This window comes from Glycine max, chromosome 2 (assembly GCF_000004515.6).
Source record: "Glycine max cultivar Williams 82 chromosome 2, Glycine_max_v4.0, whole genome shotgun sequence".
Classification (NCBI taxonomy): Eukaryota; Viridiplantae; Streptophyta; class Magnoliopsida; order Fabales; family Fabaceae; genus Glycine; species Glycine max.
Window position 1 is genome coordinate 32,800,940 of NC_016089.4, and position 27,082 is coordinate 32,828,021.

The following is a 27,082-nucleotide window of genomic DNA, read 5'->3' on the forward strand; positions in this document are numbered from 1 at the left end:
TCATTAAGGGAATATTTATCCTACTCATTGGGTCTAGGTAAAATTATTATCCTAACAGGGAATATCCTTGAAGAGAAATGGTGAACTTAAGTGTAACTAGTCCAGATCAAGAAATAATCTTCAGTCTTTTAAACGGACTGAAACTTGTAAAAATACTTTAGAGTTTTACCCAAAAACAAAATGTCCAAATTATTGTATTTTACAAAATTAATAAGATAAAAACAGCAATACCAAAGAATGTTCAATTCTCCATAAAAAGTTGCAAGGGATAATGAACATTATAAATTTCTTATTCGTATATTAATGGAAAGATGTTGGACCAAACCACGCCAAATTTACGCAGTTTATTCGTGACACGCTTTTTACGGTTCAAGTATTTGCTTTTCATTCCAAGATTTATTCGCAAAAATGGTACGACTTATATGCTTCTCCCCGTTATTTATTTCCATGTTTTTCTTTCACAAGGGGACAAGTCCATCAGACAATTTTCCTTTGTGCTGAACAAAATGAAAAGTCAGAGAATCGCACATAAACCAAACACAATTAAAAATTAGAAGGAGAGCAAGAAATAACCACAAAATTAATAGTCCAATACCAGAAAGTGTACAAGTCCCTAAAAAACTGCGATGTTAGGTAGGATTTTTGTACGCCATTCCTATATATTAGTCTATACAAATTCATCCTAATTAATTTGAAAGTAATGAATAGTATATGCATAATACATAATACAAGAACTGAACACATACGAGGTACAATTCCAAAGCAAACAAATAAAGAAAGGGGGTAGTGAGTCCCTAAACACACGTTAATGCAATTTTTTTTATAAAAAAAAGCACATAAATGCAAAACAAGTTCAAGATGTGACCTCAGAAGAATTCTCTTATGTATAGAATATTCAGGTAACGTGTGTGATCTAGTCTTGTTTGTTATCCCTAGCTTCCAGTTGTTCGCTATTCTTGGACTTTTTTGTAGGGGCAACCTTGGAAGGGGTTGAACGCTCAGATTGTGAGAACATGATCAAGATGTGCATGAGTAGAGTGACAACTCCCAAACCAAATGCTGAAAATGCAACACCCTTCCAGGAGGATAGTAGTGAAGACCATTGGAGGAACTTTACGACCCCCGTAACAACGACACAAGCCCACAATATGACAACCTGTTCCCACAATGAAATTGAATGTTGAGCAGGCAAGAAATAATACTGCTTTATGCAAATAGGGTTACATCAAAAAGAGGATAGCAGATAAATAAGGAACATTCAATGTTAGACATATTGATATAAAGTATCTGACCACAAGAGACTTTACGGGTCGACCAGTATCCTGCAGCTCTTGATCACTAAATGTGTCCTCAGCTATATGTTTGTCTAACAATGCATCCTGGCATCCCAAAGGAAAAAGGAGAGGAAAAAGAGCAACATTGTAAAATCATCAAACCACAAGAATTAGAAGCTACATATAACAGTTAGCTTTTAGGGGTGAGTTCCCCAAGTGCTTGGTTGTTTATCACATTCTTGCAAATAGACATAGTAGGAACGTTGTAAAATTATTTATATAGCTAGCAATAAGAAAATCTTGGACAGCTAATACATAGTAACCATTACGGTTCAATTAACACACACCTTAGCCACAAACACATCTCGACACCATTGAGCAACAGCTTCATCTTCTTCTGGCAAATCCTTCATCGCATGCCGCTTAATATGCACATGCACCTAAGGTGGTACAATGAGTAACTTTTTCATTAAACAAGACATTTCATAAAGAAAAAAACACCCAAGATTATGAAAGAAAGATAAGGAATCCTCTTAGATGAACAAAACCAAACTAAAGCAGAACAGCATAATGAAGTCATTTATATCATAGGTAGCTACATAGAAAACTCTGAATCCTTAACGCTTTGCTATTCTTCAAAGTAAAATCGAAAAACATATGCACCAAATTGCTCAGATAGCTACATTGAAAACCATGGATCCTTAAAAAGATCTGCTATTCTTCAGGTAAAAACATAAGTACCAAATTGCACAGTCACAACTCTTTCTTTAACAAACAACTACAGTGCTTCCAAATTCCCAAGCCATACCTTGGCTTTCCATAAAAATAAAGAAGCCTATTCCAAATCTCCAGGATAACAAAGCTAAGTTAAATCAGATGATCAGGTGTCCCACAATGGTGGCAAAACAACAACCAAGCCTTATCATAATAAGTGAGATTGGCTCCATGGATCAATATACACCATTGGGTTCTACCAAAATGGTCTTTAATAGTTTCTTCTAAAGTTCTCTTTAATCTTCTTGCAATCCTTTAATCAAATAGGGGGTGGCATAGTGGGTCAAGCTACCCTGACTCGTGATGCGAGGGGCAGGATGGGTTGACCCATCCAAGCCCACAAAAGAAGTACCAGAAAAATGGGGGAAAAAAGAAAACCAAAGTGTTGATCAATTGATAATTTCTGCAAGGTGGATGGCCAATTGAATCACAAACTTGTCATCATTGGTTGGCACAGAGAAAGAGTCAAATTTCAGTCTGTAAATAATGTGGCCAGAAAAAAAACCATTAAGACTATAGATGCAGGTTTTTTTGTTCTTAGTAAATCTCAATTTGATTGGCTCACCAATGAAGATTTCCCTCTGAAGAGTCTTAGCATTGTAGGAGCAGGTGAACTCTTGGGAATTGCCACAGTTACATCATAAATGGCAGGAACAAACGAGCGCATATGGTTTACTGCTGAAACAAAACCCTGAAAGCAACATAGCAGAGTAAATATTTCAGAGCAAACATCAGAAAAGAACAATAAAACCTAATATGGTTAGCACTGCCTATTAGGTAATATATGTAAGATTGAATGTGTTATGTAAATTTAAAAGAACAAAGAAGCCAAAGCATGAAAGTAAAATATAAACATAAAGTCTATCTGTTTTGAAATTAAATTAAAATCATGTGAACTTACTGTACCAAGTAGCTTAAACTATTTCAACACTTTCTAGAACAAGTAATGAAACAAAATATTCTTTCTAGAGAAACCATTATCTCATCTGTGAACTCTAATGATAAACTGAGAGATATTTTCACCATGTTTCTGGTCCAAGGAAAACACACACACATATATAACAAGTTGGAAGCTAACATTTTCCAGGGGAAAAAAAAAGAAGCAAAGTTACTGTAAATAGCTTTTATCAATCCCCACAGTTAAGTAATTTGGTTCTACTATTCTGTTAATATAAATCAAAGGACTAAGACGATTACTCTCAGGTGATTTCACAAATTCTTATCTAATTAAACCATCTCCTTGTCTGAGTAACTGACGAAAGGAAAATGAATGAGTGACAATCCAAAACCCTCCCTGTTTCAATTTTACGAACATGTTTATATTTCCCCAATAGGGAAGATTATGGAGGAATTTAAACTTTTAACAAGGGGAAGAAGTCTCTAATATGTAACTTTTATTCCCTGACCTTCTCTTCCCCTTGTTCTTTATTGATTCCTTCCACTCACCCCCTAAACCCACAAACATACCCTAAAGGGTCAAATTTTTTCCTTCAAATCTAACAGCTAAAATTAATTTATGTGAATGTAAAATCAGCAGCATAGTCCTTCCACCTCAATGTGATGCCTAGATTTCTTCTCTTCTACTTTTGTTATTAATAAAAATACTGTACACTACCCAAACCTATTTTCCATAGAAGATACAAATAACAATCCAACCCATCAAACCCCCAATTGTTCATTTCTAGAAAAATCATCATGTGTATGTTTAATGTCTAGAACTGGAAGTGGGCCCAATAAGCCTAATTTTTATATGGCAAATGCTAACCAGTGCCCTTAAGGCATTGTTTAAGGAAATAAAAAGAGAAAGGTTTTTATTGGGAGGCGCAAAATTGCGCTACCCTGACTTTTTTTGTGCTCTCCTATGGGCACTGGTTAGCAAGACCCCTTTTATATTTGGAAATCCTTTCAAAATTAAAATCATAATTCCATACGACAATTCCATAGAATTAGAAAAGAATCAGCTCAATCTTTTCGAAATCCTTAGCCAACACCTTAATTGCCAATTCTACAATTACGAATTAAAAATGTGCTCAACTCGAAAACTAAAAACATGCCTCCCTCACTTCTTCAAAAACCTTGAAATTACAAAGTTTTTATATTTTTTAAATTGTTATTTTATATTAATTATATTATTAAATTAAAAATGTTTAATTATTAGATATTAAATAAGTTTTTAATCTGAGACTTGCATATTTTTTTTCAATTTCTAGCTCTAACACCCAAGCAATAGAATTGGAATCAAACTTAGAAGTCTAATTCTACACCCTAATTCTTTGAATAGCACCAAAGCCCAAACAGAGAATCATGATTGTAAACCAATTCCAACACTAACAGAAGTAGAATTAAAAATAAATTCAGAACCATAACTCCAATTTTGTCATTGAAATGGATCCTAAATACACAAATAAATATCCACCACCAAATGAGCCTAAGCCCCCATCAAATAGCATGCAAATTTCCCTACCTTCAAAAACCCATGACCTTTCAATTTTCTTGTTTTCCTACAATTGATCAGTTCAAGAAAACCCAAATAAACAAGTCTCTTTAGAACCCCCTAACTATTTTTTTGCCCTGCATCATCTAGTTTAGAAGACAAACATAATTTACAATGAGAGTCAAGACGTCAGGACAACCAATAATATAAGGTGCAATAGAGTTTGAAATGCAGACACCCTAATCATATTTACAATAGGATTAAATCAACTTTGTTGGAAAAACTGTCAAGGCATTTTCCATAGAGATGAATAAGAGGGTTATACATTCAGGGGAATCTAAATAACATATGTTCGGGCTACACATGAAAGTCAAAATTATCATAATCCTCAAAATATTAGATAAAGCAATGACCAATTGTCCATATTAACCTAGCATATAGTTCAAAGACGTATTATCCACAGGATCACCAGTCCGAATCATCACAAAGAGAACCAGCCCTTCACTTTAAAGCTCAAAATTGATACAAACCCTTTAGCCACCCTTGACAAGTAGATTGGTATCAACTAATTATTGGCAGAAGAACAGTAATATGATTTCATAGAAAATCCCAACAAGAATATGTTAACATGGATTGGGTGAGCCAGGTAATTAGCTAGACAAGAGTCATGCATAATAGCTCCAAACAGTTGAAAGAACAGCAAGGGAAAGAAAAACGGCAAAACAAAAAAAAATCAGAATATATTTATATTCCACCTTAGTTCTTGGAATCAAAACATTTCTTGGAACAGGCAATCCAGCTGAGGCTGCATACTCCTGAGCAGCTAATAGTTTGGCCTGGGTAAAGCGAGTTCCTTCTACAAAGAGAGCCAACCAAAAGGGAAGAGGGAAATCCCTCAGTTGCTGTAGGCCTGACTGCACATGCAAAGTTGCAAGATTCAAATGAGATTCACAAATAATAAAACAACTTACGCACCAAGAGAGAGGATGTGGATAGAGATGGGGTTAGACAGAAAATTTACAGTAATTTTGCATCTCGGTGAATGAATGAGAAGACAATAAGATAACAAGTAGAAATACGAATCTCTTATGAGCATACAGCACATATATGAATTATATTTGAGTAACCCATACCTTTAATGTGCGTTCATCCTTGGCCCAACTTCTCTCCAGGAAAAGATATTCAGAAAACCACATTGACCAACCAATGACCTGCACATTGGAACTTAGCTAATAGATCACATTGACTTTAAATGATAATGTTATCAATGAAGCTACAAAAGAATCCAGTAAATCAGGTTCAAAAGCTTCCATGTCTAATCAGGACTTAAGCAGACATAGATCATGTAACAAACCAAACCAGCCAACAGAACATCCCATTAATTATCAATATATAGATACACAATACATCCCTGCATTTCATAATTCATACTCCAATATCAAATCATATATTTCCATCACCCTGATCAAACCATTAAATAATAATGATTGGAAAACAAATGTCATTCCATTTTTTCATTTCAAAACATCAATTTCTAACAAAACATACCGGTAGAAACTTTGAAGATTTCTTCATCACAGCAAGTGTGCTGCCAAGGCAACCTGAACGCTGATGAATAATAATGTTCAATAATCAATCAGTAGTTGAAGCAAAAACCAGATGAGTCACAGAAACACAATTTCAAATCTAAGACTACCATATTTATGATGAATTAGGCAAATGTATAAGTAGGCTACAAAAAACAAATGTGTCCTTTTATCCTAGTATAATAATATCAAACAATTCACAATATCAAATGAAATAAGTAACTCATGCTAATACATATGTGAATTCTGTGTTAATTTTATTGAGTTGAATATGTGAAAGAAGTTATACTAAATAAGATAATAACCTGAGCTAAAACCCATCCAACAAGCCAATCAATGTCACTTCTGTGATTGGATATGACAAGAGCATGCTCTTTACCTGGAAAATTCTAGACAGAATCAGAATTCAAGACGAACGAAAATTGGGGGGAGGGGGGTGAGCCTAGCACTAAATGCATAGTACAAGAGACTTACCCATTGAATGAAAGGTTTCAGGATCTGTGAATACTTGGACCTGAAGCCAGAAATTTACAAATGAAAGATTTGATTATTCTAAATGCAACAATAACAACAATTAAATTGCAGTAAAGTTCATATATGATGTATTCAATCAAAACTACTTTAAACCAAGGAAATCTAAGCAATCAGACCTTTCATTTCACATGGTTAAATTCCATTCTGAAATCAGAAATCTCTGAACCTTTTAGTTTAAATGAAAAGAAGCTCTATCAAAAAGAGAAAAGAATGAGTCCCTGTGCCAAATTGGTTGGTAGATCATGACTTGCAAGCACAGTAATATCCAGCCTCCCTAAATCTCTACTTCTTTCATAGCTTTGTGGCTAAGGGAAATAAAAGAAAACCAAAATTTATCACAAAAGGAGGGGTAAAGTAAGCCCAAAAATAAGAAAAATAACAAATCCTTGTAATCCTCGCTCCAGTTTCCCCCCATATGGACCCTATTAGCACTGCACAAGATCTTCCCTCTATTTTAAGGCAAAATTCCTTAAAATCGTGAACAAAAAGATCACATAGTGTCAGTGCGCAAAACTGCTAATCACTAAATGAACTAAACATTCTATTGCAATAATTTCAAGCCCTTGAGCAATGTAGGAACAAGTATAACCCATGAGTTTCATAATCACTAATTCTAGCCATTGTCCTGGCTACAATCATGGAAAAGTAGCAGTTAAGTTCCCTTTGCTCACTTACTTAGATCCCTCATGTCAGTTGAAAGTCCATATCATACAAATCAAGCACCAACATTCACACTTGCTTCACTTTTAAGAGTACCCCAAACATAATGACCAGGTTTACTTCCCAACTAAACAACCTTTATTCAAACCTTGGAGTCCAATTGTATACCCACATATAAATGCCCAAGTTTTCAAAATTCGAATACTATTAAAAGAAATAGGACAGAAATAATTCAGCAAGAATAAACAATACATATCCAACCGCAAATATGATAAGTTTATTTTTATAATAACCACTTAAAAGTCATACCAATGATGATTTCTGATTGGTTGACAATACAAAAACATTTACGCAACTTTTACACTGATAATGCATGGCTATTAAATTCATTCACTAATCCAATGCCATGTCATCTAGCAGAGCAAGCAAAGCACAAAACAACTAAAAAAAACACCTTCCACTAGAGAACAATAACTGAAATCAACAACGTTAACTAAGACGAGAAATTAAACCTTAACACCAGCCCACCAATCAATAATCCAAACGAGCTCCAGCCACAGCAGTTCAGCCACCACCCTGTTCATCCGCCGGTACAAATTCTTTGACACCGGCCGCACAACCACGTAGCATATTGCCTGAGAACACCACAAAACCACCAACAAAAAATCAAAACCTCATAATAGCAATTATCATTAATTAATCAATTAATCAATCAATCAATCAATTAAAAACAACTAAAAGCAAGTGAAGAAAACTGTCTCTCTTACAGGAGTTGAACAAAATGAATACGGTTACAATTTTATTGCAACCCAGAAAGAAGTAACGAATGAAAATCTAGAACAATAACCGAAAGCACAAAATAAAATAAAATAATGAGAGGTTCAATTGGGATGTTGTGAGAAGGAGAAAGGGATCGGTTGAAGGTGAATGAATAGTTATGGTGAGAAATATATTGATTTATTTAGAAAGAAAATAAGAAATAGAGAATGGGGTGACCTGAATGAGGTTAACGATGAGGCCGGAAGCGAAGAAGAGAAGGCCCAATGGGACGACCACAACTGCAGTCATAGCCAGCGGATTCCCGAAATTGTTGTCTGTCGATGATATTGATGTTGCTGGCTATGTTATGTCGATCTCTGCTATGCTATGGCTACCTTAGTGTGCTAGTCTTTTCTTTTCCTCTGCGTATAATATTTTTCTTTCTATTCCTTATTTTAATTTTGTTTTGTTTCTGTTTCAAATAAAATAAAACTAGTCTTTTAATTTTTAATATGTTAATTTCACAAAACAATAATTTGTATTTATAAATATAAAAGTTACAATAAGTATATGTTTTTTAATATACAAATTAAATATATTTGAAGATATAAATTATATTTTGAATTTGCAATAAATAATTTAAACTGTGGTATACGATTATTTTTAACTGGTGGTTATTTTTTTTAAGAAAAATATTGAAATCGAATTTACAGATAGGGATAAAAAAACACTGGAAAAAAAATTAGATGAAGAAAGTAGTCTGAAGTAGTTGAGAAAAAAAATTGTTAGTTGCGAGAGTGATGCATCATAAGAGGAAAAAAACATATTGATGGTGGGTAAAAAGACTAAAAGGGGTCCTTTTTACAATTTTTTTATTAAAATGAGTTTTTTTAATTTAATTACCGAGGGGGTCTGATTTTTTCTTGACTAGCGTTACCCTACACTTCCTCCTATTGGTAACACGTGACAGAGGAGAATTGGACGCGCCCGCGACTGGGCGCTACGTGTCACGCCCTGCTGACAGGCACGTTGACACGCGCTGCTTTATAAGCAAAATGAAGTCTTACTCCACTTTCCTGACATTGCTGCTATATATATATATATATATATATATATATATATATATATATATATATATATATATATATATATATATATATATATTTATTATTTTATGTATCTCATACATTTGATAAAATTAAATTTCTTTAAAAATTTAACCTACCTTCAACATTATATATTAACAAAATAATTTTGAAGAAATTTTTTATTTCAATTTAATGTCATTATAATTCATTTACTTAAATTATGTGTTCGTTTTTAAAATTTAAATTATGTATTTTTTTAGAATATTGTTTGCGTACATACTTAGACTTTATTTATTATTTATGATATGTGTGATTATTAATTTTTTTTCTTTCTATATAGGAGTTTTAATATGGCAAGTTTGTCATCTTCTAATCATTATGATGTGTCATCTGAACCATTAGAGGATGATTTATTGTGGATGCAAAAAAATCATATATCACAACATATTTAGAATGGTGCTAATGATAGGATGTTAAAAATCTGACGAGCTACACCACTGTACAATCATAGAGAAGCAACGCCCGATGAAATTATTCCTCTATTACAAGTTTCGGGTTTGTATCCGAAATTGGCGCAGTTGAAAGTAAATGGAGCATTAGTTAATGCTTTTATTGAAAGGTGGAGGCCAGAAACGCATACATTTCATTTGAACTGTGGGGAGGCAACTATTACACTCCAAGATGTTTCTGTGCTACTTGGTATTTCTGTGGATGGAAGACCTTTAATTGGCAATACAAATATTGACTGGTTCGAGTTGTGTCATGAATTATTAGGTGTCATGTCTGACGATGTTGTAGTTGATGGTAACTCACTTTTATTGGGTTGGTTGGCTTCTCAATTCGCAAATATTCATGATTTTACATGCAACCAAGAAGGGCTTGAAAGATTTGCTCGTGCTTGGATCTTAAGATTCATAGGAGGGGTGATGTTTGTTGACAAAAGCAGCAAAAGGGTGCCAATGAGATATTTGCAATTTTTGAGAGACCTTAGAGAGTGCAGCAGTTATGCATGGGGAGCTGCTCTTTTGGGTAACCTTTATAGAGAGATATGCATCGCAACAGACTATAATGCAAAATCAATAGGCGGTTTCACTCTCTTGATTCAATTATGGGCATGGGAACGATGCCCAACGTTAGCCTCGTCGGTTATTCCTCTACAACAACAAAACGCACCACTTGCCTTCAGGTATACTTTCCTATACTATTTTGAATTGATTATTAATAAATATGCTTGGTTGATGTTAATCATTATTCTATGTAACATTTTATTTTGTTATTTAATTTTTTGTGAAGATGGTTGGGAGGTGAATTTCATCACATAGGCAATGAAAATTTACTTGATTTTCATCAAAAATTAGATGTCATGAAACGCGACGAGGTTATAATTTTGACGTTTGCTTATTAAATGATGTTGTAATTCTTAATTAATTTATTAAATTTAACTTTTATATGCAGTTTGTCTAGGTCCCTTATTCTGGACATGTGGAAATGAATATGAGACAAGTTTGTTTTATTGGGTATGTATTATGGACATGTATCATACCACTTATTTGTTTTCAGAAAGTGGAATGACACCAACCGAATAGAGTCACGAGACAATTTGGAATGCAACAACCTATTTCGGGCCGAGTAATGCAACCCAGCAACATACATGACTTGACATTAAAGGGAAAGGAAGGAAGAAATTGGATGCGACTAATGCAACCCGCGCTTAATGAATGGAATAGTCGCTATGAAAGGAGAGTAGAGCAAATGCCGCCACAAGGAGGGACCCTTAGTCTGAACTCTGAATATATGAGGTGGTACAGGCGTAAAACAAAAGTTTATGTCGACCCAAAACATGTAAGAAGAGGACTATTGGTATACATTGTTCATTATAATTTAGAAAAGAATGTTGCGCTTATTGAAGATTATTTTAATAACTATTACTTTATTTTCTATGCAAGGTGAAATCGCTGAAACACTACATTTTATGGTGTTGCCTGTTGGGAGAAAGGTTTGTACTTTTGACGATTTACTACCATGCATCGAGAAGATCACTCTTTTGTCTGACGAAGAGGATAGGATACTTGAGGCACATGAAGATGCTCTCCCTTCTTAGCCACAATTTGAACATCAACAGTTTAATATACTACAGTGAAGTGTGAAGACTCGAGGCTTAGCGCGACGTCGGGAAACTGTTGATGCAATAACGTGCAGTTTGCCTCCGATGCCAGAACGACAACATGGAATGTATTACACACCACCGGCATTCACCCAAGAACCGTCGCAGATGCCTCCAATGTATTCATACCCACATGATTTTCAACCAGGGTATAGTTTGGCAGGCATATTTAGGTCCTCTCCTCCTTCAACGGGAACTCCTTCATTTACCCAAAGTGGTGAACTATCGACCCCAAATGCCCCACTTGGTGGTCCGTGGAATGTACCTGGAGATATACCTGACATGGACGACTTATTAGGGGTCGATTTACGTCATGATTTCCCTGTCAAGGCTAACCAAGTGGGTGAAAGGGCGACTTGTAGAAGAAGAAATCCTGATAGGGCAGCTAGAAATTGGGACCGGCCATGTGGGACTTCATCGCGGCATCACAGATATAGTGATGATTGATTAATAATGGGTTTACATTTTTTCCGCATGTTTTAACATTTTCATGTACTTTGTATTGTTTTTTTCCATGTTTTAATATTGTCATGTACTTTGTATGGTTTTTTTCCATGTTAATTTTATATTATTGCCACTTTAACGTTTCAATCTTATTGTGTAATGCTTTTAAAATAAATAAAAATAAATAACGATAATGTCAATGACACATAATTATAACCAAATATTAAATTATGAAGTTACAAAAAAGTTGGTGGCCTATAATGCAAACATAAAATAAAAGTGATCTCTAACATAATTTAATGGTCAAATCAAAAAGCATTTTAAAATATTTTAGGATTTCAAAATATATTTTAAGTGAAAATGTATTTTGATTGAAAATGTACTTATATATACTTCAAAAAGAGAGAATAATAAAATATAAAAAAATAACAAATAATACTAATAATAAAAATGAAAAAAATTACAATTTTTGATTAAATATACAATTTAGAGTCTATAAAAAATTGAACACAAAGTACAAATGATAAACAAATAATAATAATGTTATTGAAATTTTGGGGTGTGGGGGGGGAAGAGGCTGGGGGTGTGGGAAGAGGCTGGGGGGGAGGCGCCTGGGCCCTGGGCGCGACCCAGAGCGCCAGCCTGCAGGGCGCGACACGTAGCGCCAACCGTGGGTGCGTCCAATCGCGACCCTGCCACGTGTCGCCAATCCGCGAAAATGCCTTAAGGAGTAACGCTTTGTAGTAAAAAAAAAAGTGACCCCCTTGGTAAATAACTATAAAACAACTCCATTTTGGTAATAAATTTGTAAAAAAGACTCAGTTTGGTATTTTTGCCATTGATGGTGTCTAATTAGTGGACTGAAAAGGGTGAAAGACCTAAAAAAAATGTCAGTGAACCAAAATCAATTGGGAGCTGAAAAATCGAACCATTTTAACAATGCACTAAAGCAAAGAAATAGTTCAATTTGGTTTGGACAAACAACTTTCCACTTCGATTATAAGAGAACCATTTTTTACTTGGTTCAGTTTTCTATGTTGAACTAAGACATGAGTGTTAAAAAAAGTATCAATGAACCAAGTTGAACCCTTTTCAACAATTAATGTATCAAACCAAAGAATAAATCAATTTAGTTTAGACAAAGCATTTTTTTCCAATTGTTCGTGTTGAATCCAACCATGAACAAACTTTTTAGTAGACATGACAAACAAATCCATACCTATAAGTACTGCCCGTCCCCCGCCTCGAGTTTAACAAAAAATTCCTATTTTGATTGGGGATGAATACAAGTATGGACAATATCTGATTTTTAAAAAGGGGGATGGGTATGTACATATTTGTCACATACTCGTACCCAATATGTATAATAACTAAATTATTCTTATTTTTATGTAACATAATTACTTAATTAGCCTTTTGTTATTGTTTGTCTTTGTACCTGAAGCACTTACTCATGTCCTTATGGGATTTTTATTACAAGAATTATCAAGCCATGATTGATTCTTACGTTCATTTGTTGATAGGATTAGAAGTTTGGGATCAAATATCCATAGGGTGAAATGATAAAGCCTTTTTTATTTCTTGGATATACATACAGTGACACTATTTTATAGAAATCAAATGTTGTTGTTTTTTTTTTAAATTAATTTTTTGTTTTTTTATATTTTTTAAAATTATAAGGCGGGTATGGGTAGGAGACAAGTATACCTAATACCCCCAAGGATGGGGATGGAGTACCAAAAACCATACCTACTGAGGATGAGAATGGGGATGGGTTTTGAAAGGCGGAGACGAGGACAGGAAACACATATTTGTCTCCATCCCGCCCCATTGTCATGCCTACTTTTTAGTGGTGTCAAAGTAGGTCGACTCAACTCATCTAAGTTGGTTCACCACAAGCTGGCGTGGCTCACTACAAGATTGATGGGAGTTAAGTAGATTGACTCACCAAATTTATAAGATAAAAAATATATTAAAAAAGAATACAAAAATAAGAGAAATTAGAGGAAAAGGAAGAAAGAATAAAACAAAAATTATTAACAAATCCAAATATTATAAATCGTTTACCAACTCAAACCATAATAACCTCATTTAGAAAAATATAGTGTATTGGACTCTTACTGTGCATAGGATATTTTGGGAAACCAAGGGAAATAAAACACCTAGAAAATCTTTATTAATGGGCCTCAAACACACCATATAGGTGAACTTGACACGATACTTTAACCCAAAATCTTAAGACTACATGTTTGTGGATCAATTTTTCCATTCCTATCCAATATAGGACTTCATCTTCCCCATGGTAGCTTCTCCTGAAGCGGAAGTCATTTTCAATCTACAAGTATTCATGATAACCTTTAGAACTTAATAATGGTTGTTACCACACTCTTTGGTGTTAAAGCCTTTAGAACTTATCCATTATCGCCAACATACTATAATAACTTGTAATATCATTGCATTATTTCATGGCCACAGGTCACACCACCTGGCCTCCATGTATGGACCTATTTTCAAGAAGACATTCGATACAAGAGATTCACATGCCATGCTTGGATTCGCCGCCAATCTATCTTACTTGTCTAAGCCAGTTACCTGATCGAACCATTGATTTTAATTAGTGACAAATCCATGACCCTAAGTCAATGGGGGTAAATTATAAAAATTAAAATCAATCAATTCAAATATATTAATGTAGATGAAATAAAATAAACAACTGTAAGATTTTATTTATAATTTTCTGTTAAAAGAACTTTTATTTGTGAATTTTAGAAATTGAGGGGTTATAAGTGCACCCCTTGGTTGCAACGTAGGTCCACCATTGACTGATATCAATTGTTGTGCAACCAAGGAAGAAAACTCTAGATAGATCTTCACCAATGAGTCAAAAATAACCACAAAACCGAACTTATATCAAAATTTAACAAAAAAAATCTTAAGACTACATGTTTGTGGGTCTTTCTCACTTATATGGTGTTCAATTTTCTTATTTATTATTTATCATCTATCTATACCTCTTTGTGTGTATCTATCTATCTATAATCTATTTATCTATCTTTGTGTTTGTCTTTCTCTATATTTATTTATCTACTTATTTCTCTATCTATTTGTTTACTTATTTATCTTGTCTATTAGTTCATCTATTTATTTGTTTGTTTATTCATACGCTTGTAATGGTCTATTAGATTTTTTATTTTATTTTTTTCATTTGACTATTTGTTTAAAAATATTAAATAAATATAGATACATGGGTAAAAAAACATTGAAAGAGAATATAAAAAGAAAATAATTAGTTTAATATTTTGAAATGATATGTCTAATAAATAATTATTTTTTATTAAATAATAAATAATTATTTTAAAAAAGACCAAAATTCAACAAAATATATACTTAAAAAAATAAAGATTAATTAATTTATTTAACCTTTCTTAGGAATCAAAAATAGGTATTAAAGAATTTATAATAATTGATACATCTCACACAATCAATTGATTCTTATAACATATGAATCAAAATTATAATTAAATGTTACAATTAAAAATAAAAAATTAAAAAGAAATTAGGTGACCAAATTACTATTTACCCTATATCGTATTCTACCGTGAATATGCACAAATGTATTAAACCTGGTCATTTGTCATATTGGTGGTTGGAGTTTTAGTTATTTGAGTCTACATTTTTTAATAGTACTGCAACAACCAAGATTGTGAAGTCGCTGTGCCTTCCAACATATTCACTCGCTTGGACAGGTCCTACAAATTTTTGAAATACACAATGTCAGTATAAAAGATATAAACATAATTTAAAACTCCAAACTATTTCTTCATATAAAAACACAGATGGAAAACCTGAACACAGTTTGGCATGAGAGAATGTTCATTATACTTTGTCTGAGCAAGTACCTTTACCTAAATTAAAGAACAATTTAAAGTTATGTGATTTTAGAATAACAAATATTTTTTTTTAAAATTAAGGTAAAAATCTTACTGTCATAACTCCTAATCCGCCTTCCCTCTCAATAGTTTCTGCAAGCTTATTTAATAACTTATTGTTCCAATAATGAGTTGGGAGCTCTTCTAGGGATGTCCATCTCGGTATAGAACCATATAAAACATGTTCAGCATATAAAATCTGTATCATGCATGTTTTGAAAGGAATGAATTACTCATATACTCATAAAAATTATACACAAAAAATAAAATCAAATAAAATTGTTTGTCTATGACAAAGTTGAGAAAAGTACCAATAGCAAGTAAATGCAGCCAGAATACTCCATAGTAATCTTACGCCTGTAATTTTTAATTCCTTCCACTAAGAAGTCCCTTATGTAGGTTGCCGGATTACCGAAAGAACATGCTATTTCTTCATGGACGATTTCCTTGAATGTCGGTACCAAAAAACAGCCTAAGACATACAACAGAAACTTCACGGTGAATTCTTCTATGGATCTTTCAATAACTTGCCCAAATTGATAGACCATCTAGGGAGGTTGTATAAGGATCTCAACTTCTCTATCCTAGTTGATTGTATCCTAGACGATATTGCCTCTTCACCATAAAAAATTCCCAGCGCATTGGTCACATCCACGGGACAAAAACCAACTTTTACACCATGCACATTGAGTGAACAAGACTCGATGTCAAATCTATCAACCAGCCACTTACATAACTTCTCTGGTAATACGGTTGCCGATACTTTTAATATCCCCCCAAAACCCGTTGCAACAATGGCTCTTCTTCTAGGATTAGTAACATCAACATCCTTTATACTATTTAATGCAACAGCTAACCTTTAAAGATTGCAATTAAATACGCTGTCTTGCTATCATAAAAAAAAACTCATAATGTTTAGCATTATGTAAAGAAAAAAATGCTTGGTATTTTTCAACCACGATAGTTCAACAACACCACAAAATTTAAACCTCGTAGACAACTAAAATACGCATAAGAAAAGAGTTTTTGTTAAAAAATTATTTGAGGATAGGTGCAACTTTATTCTTTCTTAGATAGTGTAAATTGTACAGGTCTAAATCTGTTTTTGGTTTTTGATAAATACATTTTTTTGTGTTTGGTTCTTCGATAAATTTTTCTTTCGAATTGGGTTTCTAATATTTCAAAAATTTTGTTTTAATCTCTAAAGTTAATCCATAATTGTTAACTGCCTATGTGACTGTTAACCGACTACACAATCATATCATGTGTGATGTCAAGTATAATCTTTTGTTTGATTAGGATTACATGTGAAAAAAAGTTTTTTTTTAAAAAAAAGTAAAAAACATGGTGCAAATTAATTTTTTATATCTTTAAATTAATTTTTTAAAGAACTTAAATTAATCTTTTTTAATTAACACATTTTTTTTCTTTTTCCTAATGTAATTCCCCTCCATTGGACATTGTTGCGTGTCTCTTTCCTATGCTATCAGATCTAGATTATTTTTCCAGATCTACACCACAACTCCTCTCTCCAATTCAACATCTCAACTCTCTACCTCCTTCCTAACCCCTACCCATATCTTCTTCACAGAAACAATCTCTCCTTTTTAATTAAGAATTTATATTTTTATGTTGTTGGTGAAGAAAGAGGAAAGAGAGAATGATAGTGGCAGCGATGCAAAGGAGGAAACGACAAGGAAGGGCCACCACTGAAAATCGCAATGGTGAATAAGAGTGAAAATAAGAGTTACCAATGAGGACAAAGTGTGAGGGAAGGAGAGTCGGTGCAAAGAGAAGAAGAGGACGAAGCCACCATGTCAGATCTAGAAAAAGGAGGAAGGGAAATGGATCTCAGATCCAGAAAAAGAAACCATGTCGAGGATGAAGCTATATCTCGCGGCAGCGGCATCAACAGGGAGAAGATGAAGTCGTTGTCCTTGGAGTCACAACTGTTAGAGAAGAAGTCCTTGGCTGGAGATGGGAAAGTGCCCTAATACAAAGGAATCTTAGTCTATGTCTTGGTCACCTAGAAAAGTATTCAGAGATAGTTGAATTGACAGACCTCTACTTTACGTACCTCTGTAGTCTTAAGAGAAAGTAAGACACTCAATCTCATTGTTGGAGGATTTTGTGGAGGATTGCAGGTGTTAGCCCGAAGCCCATAGAGAGAGAGTCAAAAGCCTATAGCACAACAGGAAGACCAAGGCCATGGAGTGAATCTGAAAAAAGTCTAGAGTACATTAAAATGACGCCGTTTTCTTTGTTTTCTTTTCTTAAAAAAAATAATCAAACGTGTATAAACAGTAACACCAAAGGTTACACGTGACACAACACATCACACTCTTACGTAAACCGTCACGTAGACAATTGTCAATTACGAACTAATGGTAGGGATGTAACGCAAAATTTTTGAAATATTAAGAACTCAATCTGAAAGAAAAATTTATCAAGGACCAAATAAAAAAACTTATATTTATCAAGAATCAAAAACATATTTAAGCCAATTATAAAACACAAACATATAATGTGTCAAAACATTTAAAAGTATAAACAAAATAGAACTTACATGAAATTCTTCATAAGAGTTTAGATGAGCCATTTTTCCAAAGAAGAATAGTATACTCTTCGTTTGATTTTTGTGCTACCAAAAAGTAATGGAGTACAATGTCAATATAGTGTAATTATGATAGGATATCGGAACATGATAATCTTTTATCCTATCCAATATATATATATATATATATATATATATATATATATATATATATATAAAGATAATTCTATAATCTAAAATTATGGACAATTAAAATCATGATAACTAATAATTATAAATTAGTTAGTATTAAGTAATTATGATAAGTATTTGAAATTATGAATAAGAAAATTAATTTTCATTATCAATATGATTAAAAATTTTAAATATGTTTTAATTAAGGCAATTAAAATTAGTGGTAAGTTGGGTTTGATTATTGGTTCAATGTAATTTAAATTAGTTTTGGTGTCCACATTTCAATGGACAGTTTTACTTTTAAATTATTTTGTAAACTTTTAATTTTTTTCATCTAACCTAAAGTAACTTTTCACTACTTCTATATTGTTAGTTTTTTATTTTGTCACTTTTTTATTAATTATATTTAACTTCTATTTTATTTTTGTTTTTATTTATTATTTAAAAATTTAGAGAGACACTCCGTATAACATAATATTAACACCCTATATAATTGTAATAATTCATGTAGTGTTCTTTATGGGATTAACATATATTTAAATACTTTAGGGTTAACATAACATTTAAATACTATATTTATTAAAAAAAATAATTAGATTGTGTAATTTATTGAGCACCAAAAAATAATATTAATTTAAAATATGATGTTTTAACTAGGGATGAACATTGATTCGTACCAATCTAATGACTCGGTGTATCCAAACCAATGCAAATTAGAAAGTTTGGATCAAGCTGAAAAAATGCAAATATGATTATGGTTTAATTTTTAACTTAGAATATAACATGTTTTGTATCAAACTAGTACATGAAAAAATAGAAAGTTAGGTGTAAAGTATCTTTAACTCAATTTTAATTAGAGTATCCTCAATTGAGCCTCGGCCAAAATATTTTGACTTTTATCTCGAACAAAGTAATTTGACCTCAGTGTAAGTTGGACTATCTTTACTCTTGTCTCATTCAAAATATCTTTACCTCTGTCTAAGTCATAGTATCTACACCTTTGCTCGAGTAGTACTATTTACACATTTGCCTCAATAAGATTATATTTAGCTCAACCTTAACTAAAGTATCTTCAACGCATACTTAGCCTAGAGTATCTTTACCTTAGATCTAGCCTTAATTGGAGTATCCTCAACTTGACATCGATCGTAGTAATTTAACCTCTACCTTGGACAAAGTAATTTGACCTAAGTCTAAGTAAGAGTATCTTTACCTATGCAACAATTAAAGCATCTTTACCTCCGCCTTATTTAAATTACTTTATAAACGATCTAATATTCGTATGCATAGGAATATGAATGATATAATAATATCAAATGATATCCTCAAATAAACTTCAATAGGGGTTAATTAAATTATAAGAATCTATTTTTAATAATATAAATAATTAAAATATATATTAAAAAATTTGATTTTCAAAGTTTCAAAATTCTTTACGTTGGTTACAGATTATTTTACTATAAATTTCTAAATATTATTTAAAAAGTTACCAAATAATTTACAATTATATTTGCATAATATCTTAATAATAACATTAAATGATTATTGTTTAGCATAATTTTCTATAATAATTATAAATTCGTAAACAAAATTTAAAATTTTAACAAATAAATTATGCATACAATTAATCAATACATAGATTATGCATATGCTCAAATAAATGTTAAACATATAATTTATCAAAATAATTAATTAATTAAAATTTATAAAATAATTCATAATTATTTTTATGTGCAATTAAACATATTAGCTAAGATATATATTAATAATAAACCACTAATTATTGTTAGATTAGTTGTAGTCTCATTCTATTTTGACCATGGATTAGTGGTAGTCTCATTCTATTTGACCAATAGTAAAGTGTGTTCGAGCCTTGCTTTAATTACAATTCTGATTACATTTTTTTTCATTTGATTTTTAACCAAATAATCTTTAGACATTGAATTAAAGGCTAAAAAAATACAACAACATAGAACCGGAATGGAATTTGTTGAGAAAATGATAAAAAAAAATAAAAATCCAGAACTAAAGTGAGATGCTTTTGTTGCTTACAGAAAGCTGGATATGCTATACATGATATCTTTGAATCGCCGGAACTGAAGGTAGTAAGGGGAAGAACTTCTTGCCGGCATTTTTTTTGCTACAAGAGAAAAAAAAAAACAGAAAAAATATGCAAAACATTTTTTTGAAGCCAAACATACCACTACTCAAAAAGAAAAGGGTAGTCACAAGGAGTGACTCCCCATTACAGCAAATATAAAAGATCTCTTTCTTCTCCGCTTTAACTCCCAAACCCAAATATCCCTATGCCAACCACCCACCTCCCACACTTTACTCGGTTTTTGCTCAGAGATGAAGGAAAGTCTCTGAAAATTATCCAATAAACATCCTTGACCTACTCACTTCCCATATTATAAAAAACACACGACCTTTCCATCACCAAAGCCCTCACAATATTACTTTGGAACCACCCCTCCCTTGTAACATCCCTCCCAACCTCACAACACCCCAATAGATCCTTCCACCATTGTGAGCCATTATGATTGACCTCACCATGTATGAAGCTATCAAGATCTAGAATGCCATATTTTGCTATCGGCACTTCCTCCACAGACCCTCATGCTCACTCAACAATCTCCAAATCCACTTCCTCAAGAGAGTCCTATTGAAAATATATATACAAATTTTAATTTTAGCCTAAGCCCTCCTTTACTTTTTGGTGAACACACAATGTCTACTTGACCCAAGAAACTTTCTTCTCCTCATCCTTAGCACACCCCAAGAAGTTCCTTTGTATCCTATTAAGGATATTCAAGACCTTCGATGAGATCTTGAAAAAAGAAATAAAATAAAGAGAAAGAAATGATAGGACTGATTTTACAAGACTCACCCTCCCTCCAAATGACAAGTGTCTCCTTCTCCATGGAGCCAACTTAGCATGCATCTTGTCAATTATTAGTTTCCACGTGCTTGACTTCTTAGTGTCCGCACCCACCGATATCCCCAAGTAAGTGAAGGGAATATTCATAGTACTACAATTCAAAATTCTTGCACTTGAGACGGCCTCCCTTTGATGAACATTTATCCCCCACCAAACTGCTCTCGGCAAAACTCACTTTTAGCCTAAATGCCATTTCAAACCATTTTAGGATAGCCTTCAAGGTGATAGTATCCCTCATGGACTTCCTAAAGAAGAAAATGGTGTCATATGCGAATTGTAGAAGTGATATTTTTCAAATTCCCATTACTAATCCACTCAACCCTTCCGCAACCACCAAAAAGAGGAAGGGTGCTAAATGGTCTCTTTGATGCAAACCTTTTTTTGGGGGAAATTCTTTCGTTGGGCTTTCATTTACTAGTACAGATATGGTTGAAGATTATAGGCAACCCCGTATGCATTGGATCCATTTGGCACAAAAACCCAACCTATGGAGCATGTATGCTAGAAACTCCCACCTCACAGAATCATAAGTCTTTTCAAAGTCGGTTTTGAAAATGAAACATGCATTCTTTTTTACTTTTGCTTCATGAACAATCTCATTTGTTATTAGCACCCCATCCAAGATGTTTCTTCCACCAATAAAAGTTGATTGCCTTTGATCCACTACATTGCACAACACCTTGCTAATACGCTTTGCCAATATTTTAGCAATAAGTTTGTAAAGGAAACCAATAAAAGAAATTGGCTTATACTCTCCTAGGCCTTACGAATTCTGTTTCTTTTTTTTTTTTAGGGGGGGGGGGGGGATTAGGGTAAAAAAAAAGAAACATTATAGTCCCCCTTGGAAATCTTCCATAACTATGAAATTTGTTAACGACTCTAATGACATCTGATTTGATAACCTCATAACAAACTTTTATAAAATTGAAGTTGAAGCCATCCGGTTTGGGGCTTCTTGCCATCACATTCCCACACCACACCTTTTATCTCTTCTTTGGTGAAATTAGACACTAACATGTTATTTTCTTCCTCTGATATAGATTTAAAGTTCACCCCTTACAACAAGCCTCCATTTTTCCTTCTTCTAGAAATATCTTTTTGAAGAAACCTTTTATTTCCCCATTCACTAAAATGGGTTCATCGCACCATACACCCTCCACCTCCAACCCTTTTATGTTTTTCTTCCTTTTTTTCCAATTGAGAATAGCATGGAAAACCTTTATGTTTTATCACTTTCTCTAAGTGATGAGAAACCTTTTTCATGGATCACAATTCAGCATCTTAACAGACCCAATAAAGGAAAATTTTGTAAAAGAAATGAAAAAGTGGATTGAGGTGAGAAATGGAAATGAACAATGCCACAATCCCTAAGGATCAATAAGTTGAGGAGAATTCACCACAAAGAATAAGAATTCTTTGATAAGAATTTAAGGTTCTACACAAGAACCAAGAGAGAACAATTCTCTCCCACTTAGTACAAAGCTAAATTTTGATTTCATCCAAATCTAAGTTCCTTCTTTGATAAAATTGTGAGGTGCATATAGTTGTCCTAAGGCATGCCAAGAGTTCCTACAAGTTATTGGACTCTTAATGGCAGAAATTATTCCAAGTTAGTGGCTATTAAATATTTGTAAGCAAGCCAACAATCACTAATATTATTTCTAACTAAAAATTAAAAATAAAGAAAATAAACTTCAGCGCATTATTTTGATAAAAAAATTCAAACGAAAATATTGGGGCCAAATGACAAATTGGATTTATTCTTGGATCTTTTATTCAAGTTAGCTCATTTTTCTTATTCCTTAAGCAGTTGACCAATTTGTGTTTGGGTTTCACGTTTTTCATTTCAGATTGGGCTTCATTCACCATTTGCTTAGCACGTGCTCTAATGATTGGTCCATCAAATCCATGCTCTACTTCAAGGTCCATGCTCTTGAGTTGGTCCTCATCACTAAGCCACTTGACTCTTAATTTTTGACTTAAGATAGATTATTGTATCCTTGAGCACTTCCAAAAATCTTTAATCATAACCCCTCTCTCACAAGCTTCCTCCAAGGAAATCCCCCCTAATTCCTTCTTCAAATCCAAACTATTCAAATTGGAGACCAAGGAGTCCAAGTGCATTTGTTGACCTCAAACTTATCATCCCCCCATTTCTCCATATCTTTTATATCATGCCCCATATTCCTCCATCCAAGCATTAAATATTTTGAAGGGTCTAAGCCCTCAATCAACATGTTTTTGGTTCACCAAAATTGGACGATGATCAGAGGTGGATCTATCAAGAGCACTTTGTGTAGAATTAGGCCACAATTGTAACCATTTTGTGGAAACCAACACCCTATCCAACTTATTCATTGCCCCACCTCTCGCCTTCACCCAAGTAAACAACCTCCCCACCCATGGTAATTCAAATAACTCTATATTATTGATAAAACTATTGAATTCTGAATTTCCCTACTCCAAAGTTGACTCTCACATCTTCCTTTCCCTTCCTCATTCTTTCTAATAACATTAAAATCACCTAGAACACACGACATCCCACCCCTGACTCTCTTCTTAAGCTTTACCAATTCTTCCCACAAAATCATCTCATTAATCGAGCCCGGTGAGTAGGCATTTACTATATTGATCACCTCACTTCCTCCACACCATCTCCCTTGAATGTATAGAAATTTTTTTCCTCCCATCCAATCTATAACTTGTAAGCTACCTAGCTCCCAAAAACATTGGATTCCACCTAATGCTCCCACTGCGGGTACTTGTCTCCATTCCTCAAAAGCATCACCCCACATTGCTCCATATATTTTATCATCCACACTTTGTAACTTTGTTTCTTGCAAGAAGATTAGATTTGGCTCTTCTTTTGCTATTAACTTCATGATAGCATTCCACTTCAAGCAGCTACCAAGACCTCTCACCTTAAATGTAAGTACCTTTATGGACAACTTGTCACCCTTTCCACCTTCTTGCTCTTATTTTTGCAAGAAACTTTCTTGTTATTTCTTGCCTCGAACTCCATCAACCTCTGTGTAACCACCTGTTTATTACCTTTGAATAACATGCCCACCTTATTTGCCACATCTATATTTCCCCTATTTTTGTTATCTTGTCTTTGATGCAGGAAACTTCTTGTCCTCCACACATGCTTCGGCTCTGACAATTATCTTATAGAGACTTAGTCTTCCTCTTCTTTGTTATCATCCCCTTTGATCATTTGTCTACCTTTTCTTGAAAGCACTAGAATGTCTTTGAAATTTCATCATCATCCAATCAATACACCCCACCTGGTTGCCTTTACTATGTTCATTAAGTTTTCTCAACACAGATATGCCACTAACATTTTGCTGCACCATCGCTTTTGATTGTTTTCCTTCGAGAAATGAATTCCTTCCTCTCCTTGATTTTTCACTAATAACTATGCTACCCCATTTTTCTTTTTCCTGGCATTTTCCCCTATAATTGTATCTTGGTTTTCTTGGATCAATCGAAAGCTTTGGCCCTATGTCCAAATGATTAGGATAGTCTATATGTTGGCACTATTCTTTGCTTACCACTCAATCTTGTGTCTCCATTACCACCTCTAGCTCTTCACCACTCTTTTGTAGAACCCTAGTGTTGGGCCCCTCCTTTGTAAATGACTCTCCTTAGCCAATATGAATTTGTTGATGGTCCAGATCCCTCTAATATTTTAGGGTCCTATCCCACAAACAAAACTTTTTGCACCCTTTCTTTTTCTTTATTTACCCCCTTCTATTTCTTTCTTGTTGGCCCCCTCCATAAGCTCAATATAACCCTCAGCAGGCCCCAGTTGATATGAGCCCATATGTTCACCATGCTCCACACCATCCCCTTGCACCCTATAACTCTTTTTCCTTTTCTCCCCCGTATGACTTAATTCACTAGACCTTTGGTCCACTTCCTTCCTCATGATGTCATGCTACCCTAACACCTCTATCCCAAGCTTGTTGACTTGAACATTAAAATTTTTTCCCTATTTTTCCTTTCCTTCTCCCACAAAATCCTCCTGTTATTTCTCCCTGGTATGGTTAATAGGGAAAAAGTTGCTCCTTTTATGCCTGCTACGATACCTATACCTCGTCTCCTCCAAGGCCCTTTTGGTATTAGCATTTAATGATGTTTGTCTAGCTCGCTCCCCCTTCTCTGAGCACCCTTTTTCCTCCTTTGACAGTTGGTCAGATTCCTTGTTCATCCTTTAGATATTGGCATTATCCAATGGGTTATATTCCACCTCCTAAGAGTTATTGTCTTCCTCACTTCCCCCTTTGCTAGAGCAATCTAAAACCATCGAACGACCCACATGTCGTCCACTAAGTCCTCTGATGTTGGGTTCCCGTTATGATCATATGCCCTTGTGCACCTACATCCATCCTTGACTCCCCCCAAAGGTTCTTCAACCACCCATATTCCATAAATATTCCCCCTCCATCTCATATTTTTGGAATGACTCAATTGACTTATGAGATGAGGTTCTGATAAGTAACCTTACATCATCATGTTTTTCCATTTCAGGTTTCTTTTGCTATTTCTTCCAGGCTTCCCACTAGACTCAAACTTTGTAAATGCTCCTTTGTTTTACAAGTTCAAGGGCACGCCAATTACCCTTACTCACACCAATCTTTGTCCTGGGATCAAATTTGGTTGCCATGATTGTAGGTGTGACATCCTGGAATTTCTACCCGGAATTTTTAAGTATTACATTTAAATAATTATAATATATATTATTATATATATATATATATATATATATATATATATATATATATATATATATATTCTTGGTAGAAGTATGTACATTGGGGGAAAATACCGGGTTAGACTAATTAACGAAGAGTAACCCATAACTGGACGTTATAGATTAATTCGCAATTAATTAGTCTAAAAATTATCATTTTGCGTGCAACTTATAATTAAACAAAACCAACCTTGAACCACCTCAGGGTCTCATTCTGAGCATTTTGATAATATATTGCTACTTTGAAAACGGGCCTCGACGGGTAGAGAAACGCGAAGAACTGGAATCAGAGAGGCGCACGCAAACCGAGGCAGATTTCAGCATCCAAAAAGGTCCAATTTTTTCTTCTTTATGGCTGAGTATGTGGTCAAGTCAAAGGTAAAGGTGGGCCCTTTTGCTCCAATTAAAAATGACATGTGGAATTGCTTTTAAAAAGAAAATGAAAAAGAAAAGAAAAACATTTTAAAAGCCAAATCTTCTCTCTCTTTCTCCAGAAATTTCAGCACTTCTCTTCTTCCTCCACGTTCTTTTCTTTCTTCACCACCATTGTTGTCTCTCTTCAAGCTTCAAATTCCCTTCATTTCCACACCAAATTGCAACATAAAGCTGTTTTTGGAGTCTAGGAGCCTACCTCTACTCGTGGACCTTCAATTTCAGGTAAGGGTGGACTTCTCCTCACTTGAAATCTGTGGGTGTTGGGTTCTTGGGAGCTATAATGGGTAGTTCTACTAGGTTATTGCTTTAGGTAGTTGTTTGTGAAGGAAATTGTTGTAAATATGCTAAACTTGACATGTTTAATATAAACAAAACTGCCCATGTTGATTTAGGTTCAATAATGATGTTTTGAGATATATGTGTGCTTAAAATGTAGATAGAAAACTGGTAGAGAGATGGGAGAGTTAGCTTAGAGTTAAATTGAGAATGGTAGTGTTGCAGGTGGAAAAGTGTGAGATTTTGAGGTTTAGAAAGCCAAATTTGTGTTAGTGGAAATTGAGTTTAAAGTGAGTTGAT

The 27,082-nt window shown here is 33.8% G+C and overlaps 2 protein-coding genes and 1 long non-coding RNA gene across 4 annotated transcripts; all 3 read right to left on the reverse strand.

Annotated features, from left to right (window-relative positions):
- Nucleotides 1–569: 569 nt before the first annotated feature.
- LOC100805704 (1-acyl-sn-glycerol-3-phosphate acyltransferase 2) lies at nt 570–8,448 on the reverse strand. Its single transcript, XM_003518060.5, has 11 exons — nt 8,259–8,448; nt 7,775–7,897; nt 6,543–6,582; nt 6,374–6,447; nt 6,031–6,090; nt 5,616–5,693; nt 5,238–5,396; nt 2,614–2,739; nt 1,622–1,714; nt 1,293–1,379; nt 570–1,156 (listed from the first exon to the last, which is right to left on the reverse strand). The coding sequence occupies exons 1-11, from the start codon at nt 8,328–8,330 to the stop codon at nt 914–916; spliced, it is 1,155 nt and encodes a 384-aa protein (XP_003518108.1). The 5' UTR covers nt 8,331–8,448; the 3' UTR covers nt 570–913.
- Nucleotides 8,449–13,244: 4,796 nt separating this feature from the next.
- LOC102669944 (uncharacterized) lies at nt 13,245–16,901 on the reverse strand. 2 transcript variants are annotated; one of them, XR_005887326.1, is made up of 5 exons: nt 15,958–16,901; nt 15,702–15,845; nt 15,563–15,622; nt 15,341–15,466; nt 13,245–14,309 (listed from the first exon to the last, which is right to left on the reverse strand). XR_005887326.1 is itself a non-coding variant. In XM_006575180.4 (4 exons), the coding sequence occupies exons 1-4, from the start codon at nt 16,192–16,194 to the stop codon at nt 15,395–15,397; spliced, it is 513 nt and encodes a 170-aa protein (XP_006575243.1). In that variant the 5' UTR covers nt 16,195–16,901; the 3' UTR covers nt 15,157–15,394. The 2 variants fall into 2 exon arrangements, 1 of the variants encoding a protein (XP_006575243.1); XM_006575180.4 differs by lacking the exon at nt 13,245–14,309 and having other exon boundaries at nt 15,157–15,466.
- Nucleotides 16,902–16,976: 75 nt separating this feature from the next.
- LOC121173113 (uncharacterized) lies at nt 16,977–17,932 on the reverse strand. Its single transcript, XR_005887327.1, has 2 exons — nt 17,724–17,932; nt 16,977–17,636 (listed from the first exon to the last, which is right to left on the reverse strand). It is a non-coding gene; the product is annotated as an uncharacterized lncRNA (long non-coding RNA).
- Nucleotides 17,933–27,082: the final 9,150 nt, after the last annotated feature.

What these genes read in the sequence shown, in the direction of transcription:
- LOC100805704 (XM_003518060.5), bottom strand. Translation starts at nt 8,330, where the DNA reads ATGACTGCAGTTGTGGTCGTCCCATTGGGCCTTCTCTTCTTCGCTTCC. An exon ending in TTGGATGGGTTTTAGCTCAG is followed by an intron (nt 6,091 to 6,373) that starts GTTATTATCTTA and finishes ATTATTCATCAG; the next exon opens with CGTTCAGGTTGCCTTGGCAG. An exon ending in AATCTTCAAAGTTTCTACCG is followed by an intron (nt 5,694 to 6,030) that starts GTATGTTTTGTT and finishes TCCAATGTGCAG; the next exon opens with GTCATTGGTTGGTCAATGTG.
- LOC102669944 (XM_006575180.4), bottom strand. Translation starts at nt 16,194, where the DNA reads ATGGTCTATCAATTTGGGCAAGTTATTGAAAGATCCATAGAAGAATTC. An exon ending in GCGGATTAGGAGTTATGACA is followed by an intron (nt 15,623 to 15,701) that starts GTAAGATTTTTA and finishes TCTTTAATTTAG; the next exon opens with GTAAAGGTACTTGCTCAGAC. An exon ending in TCATGCCAAACTGTGTTCAG is followed by an intron (nt 15,467 to 15,562) that starts GTTTTCCATCTG and finishes AAAAATTTGTAG; the next exon opens with GACCTGTCCAAGCGAGTGAA.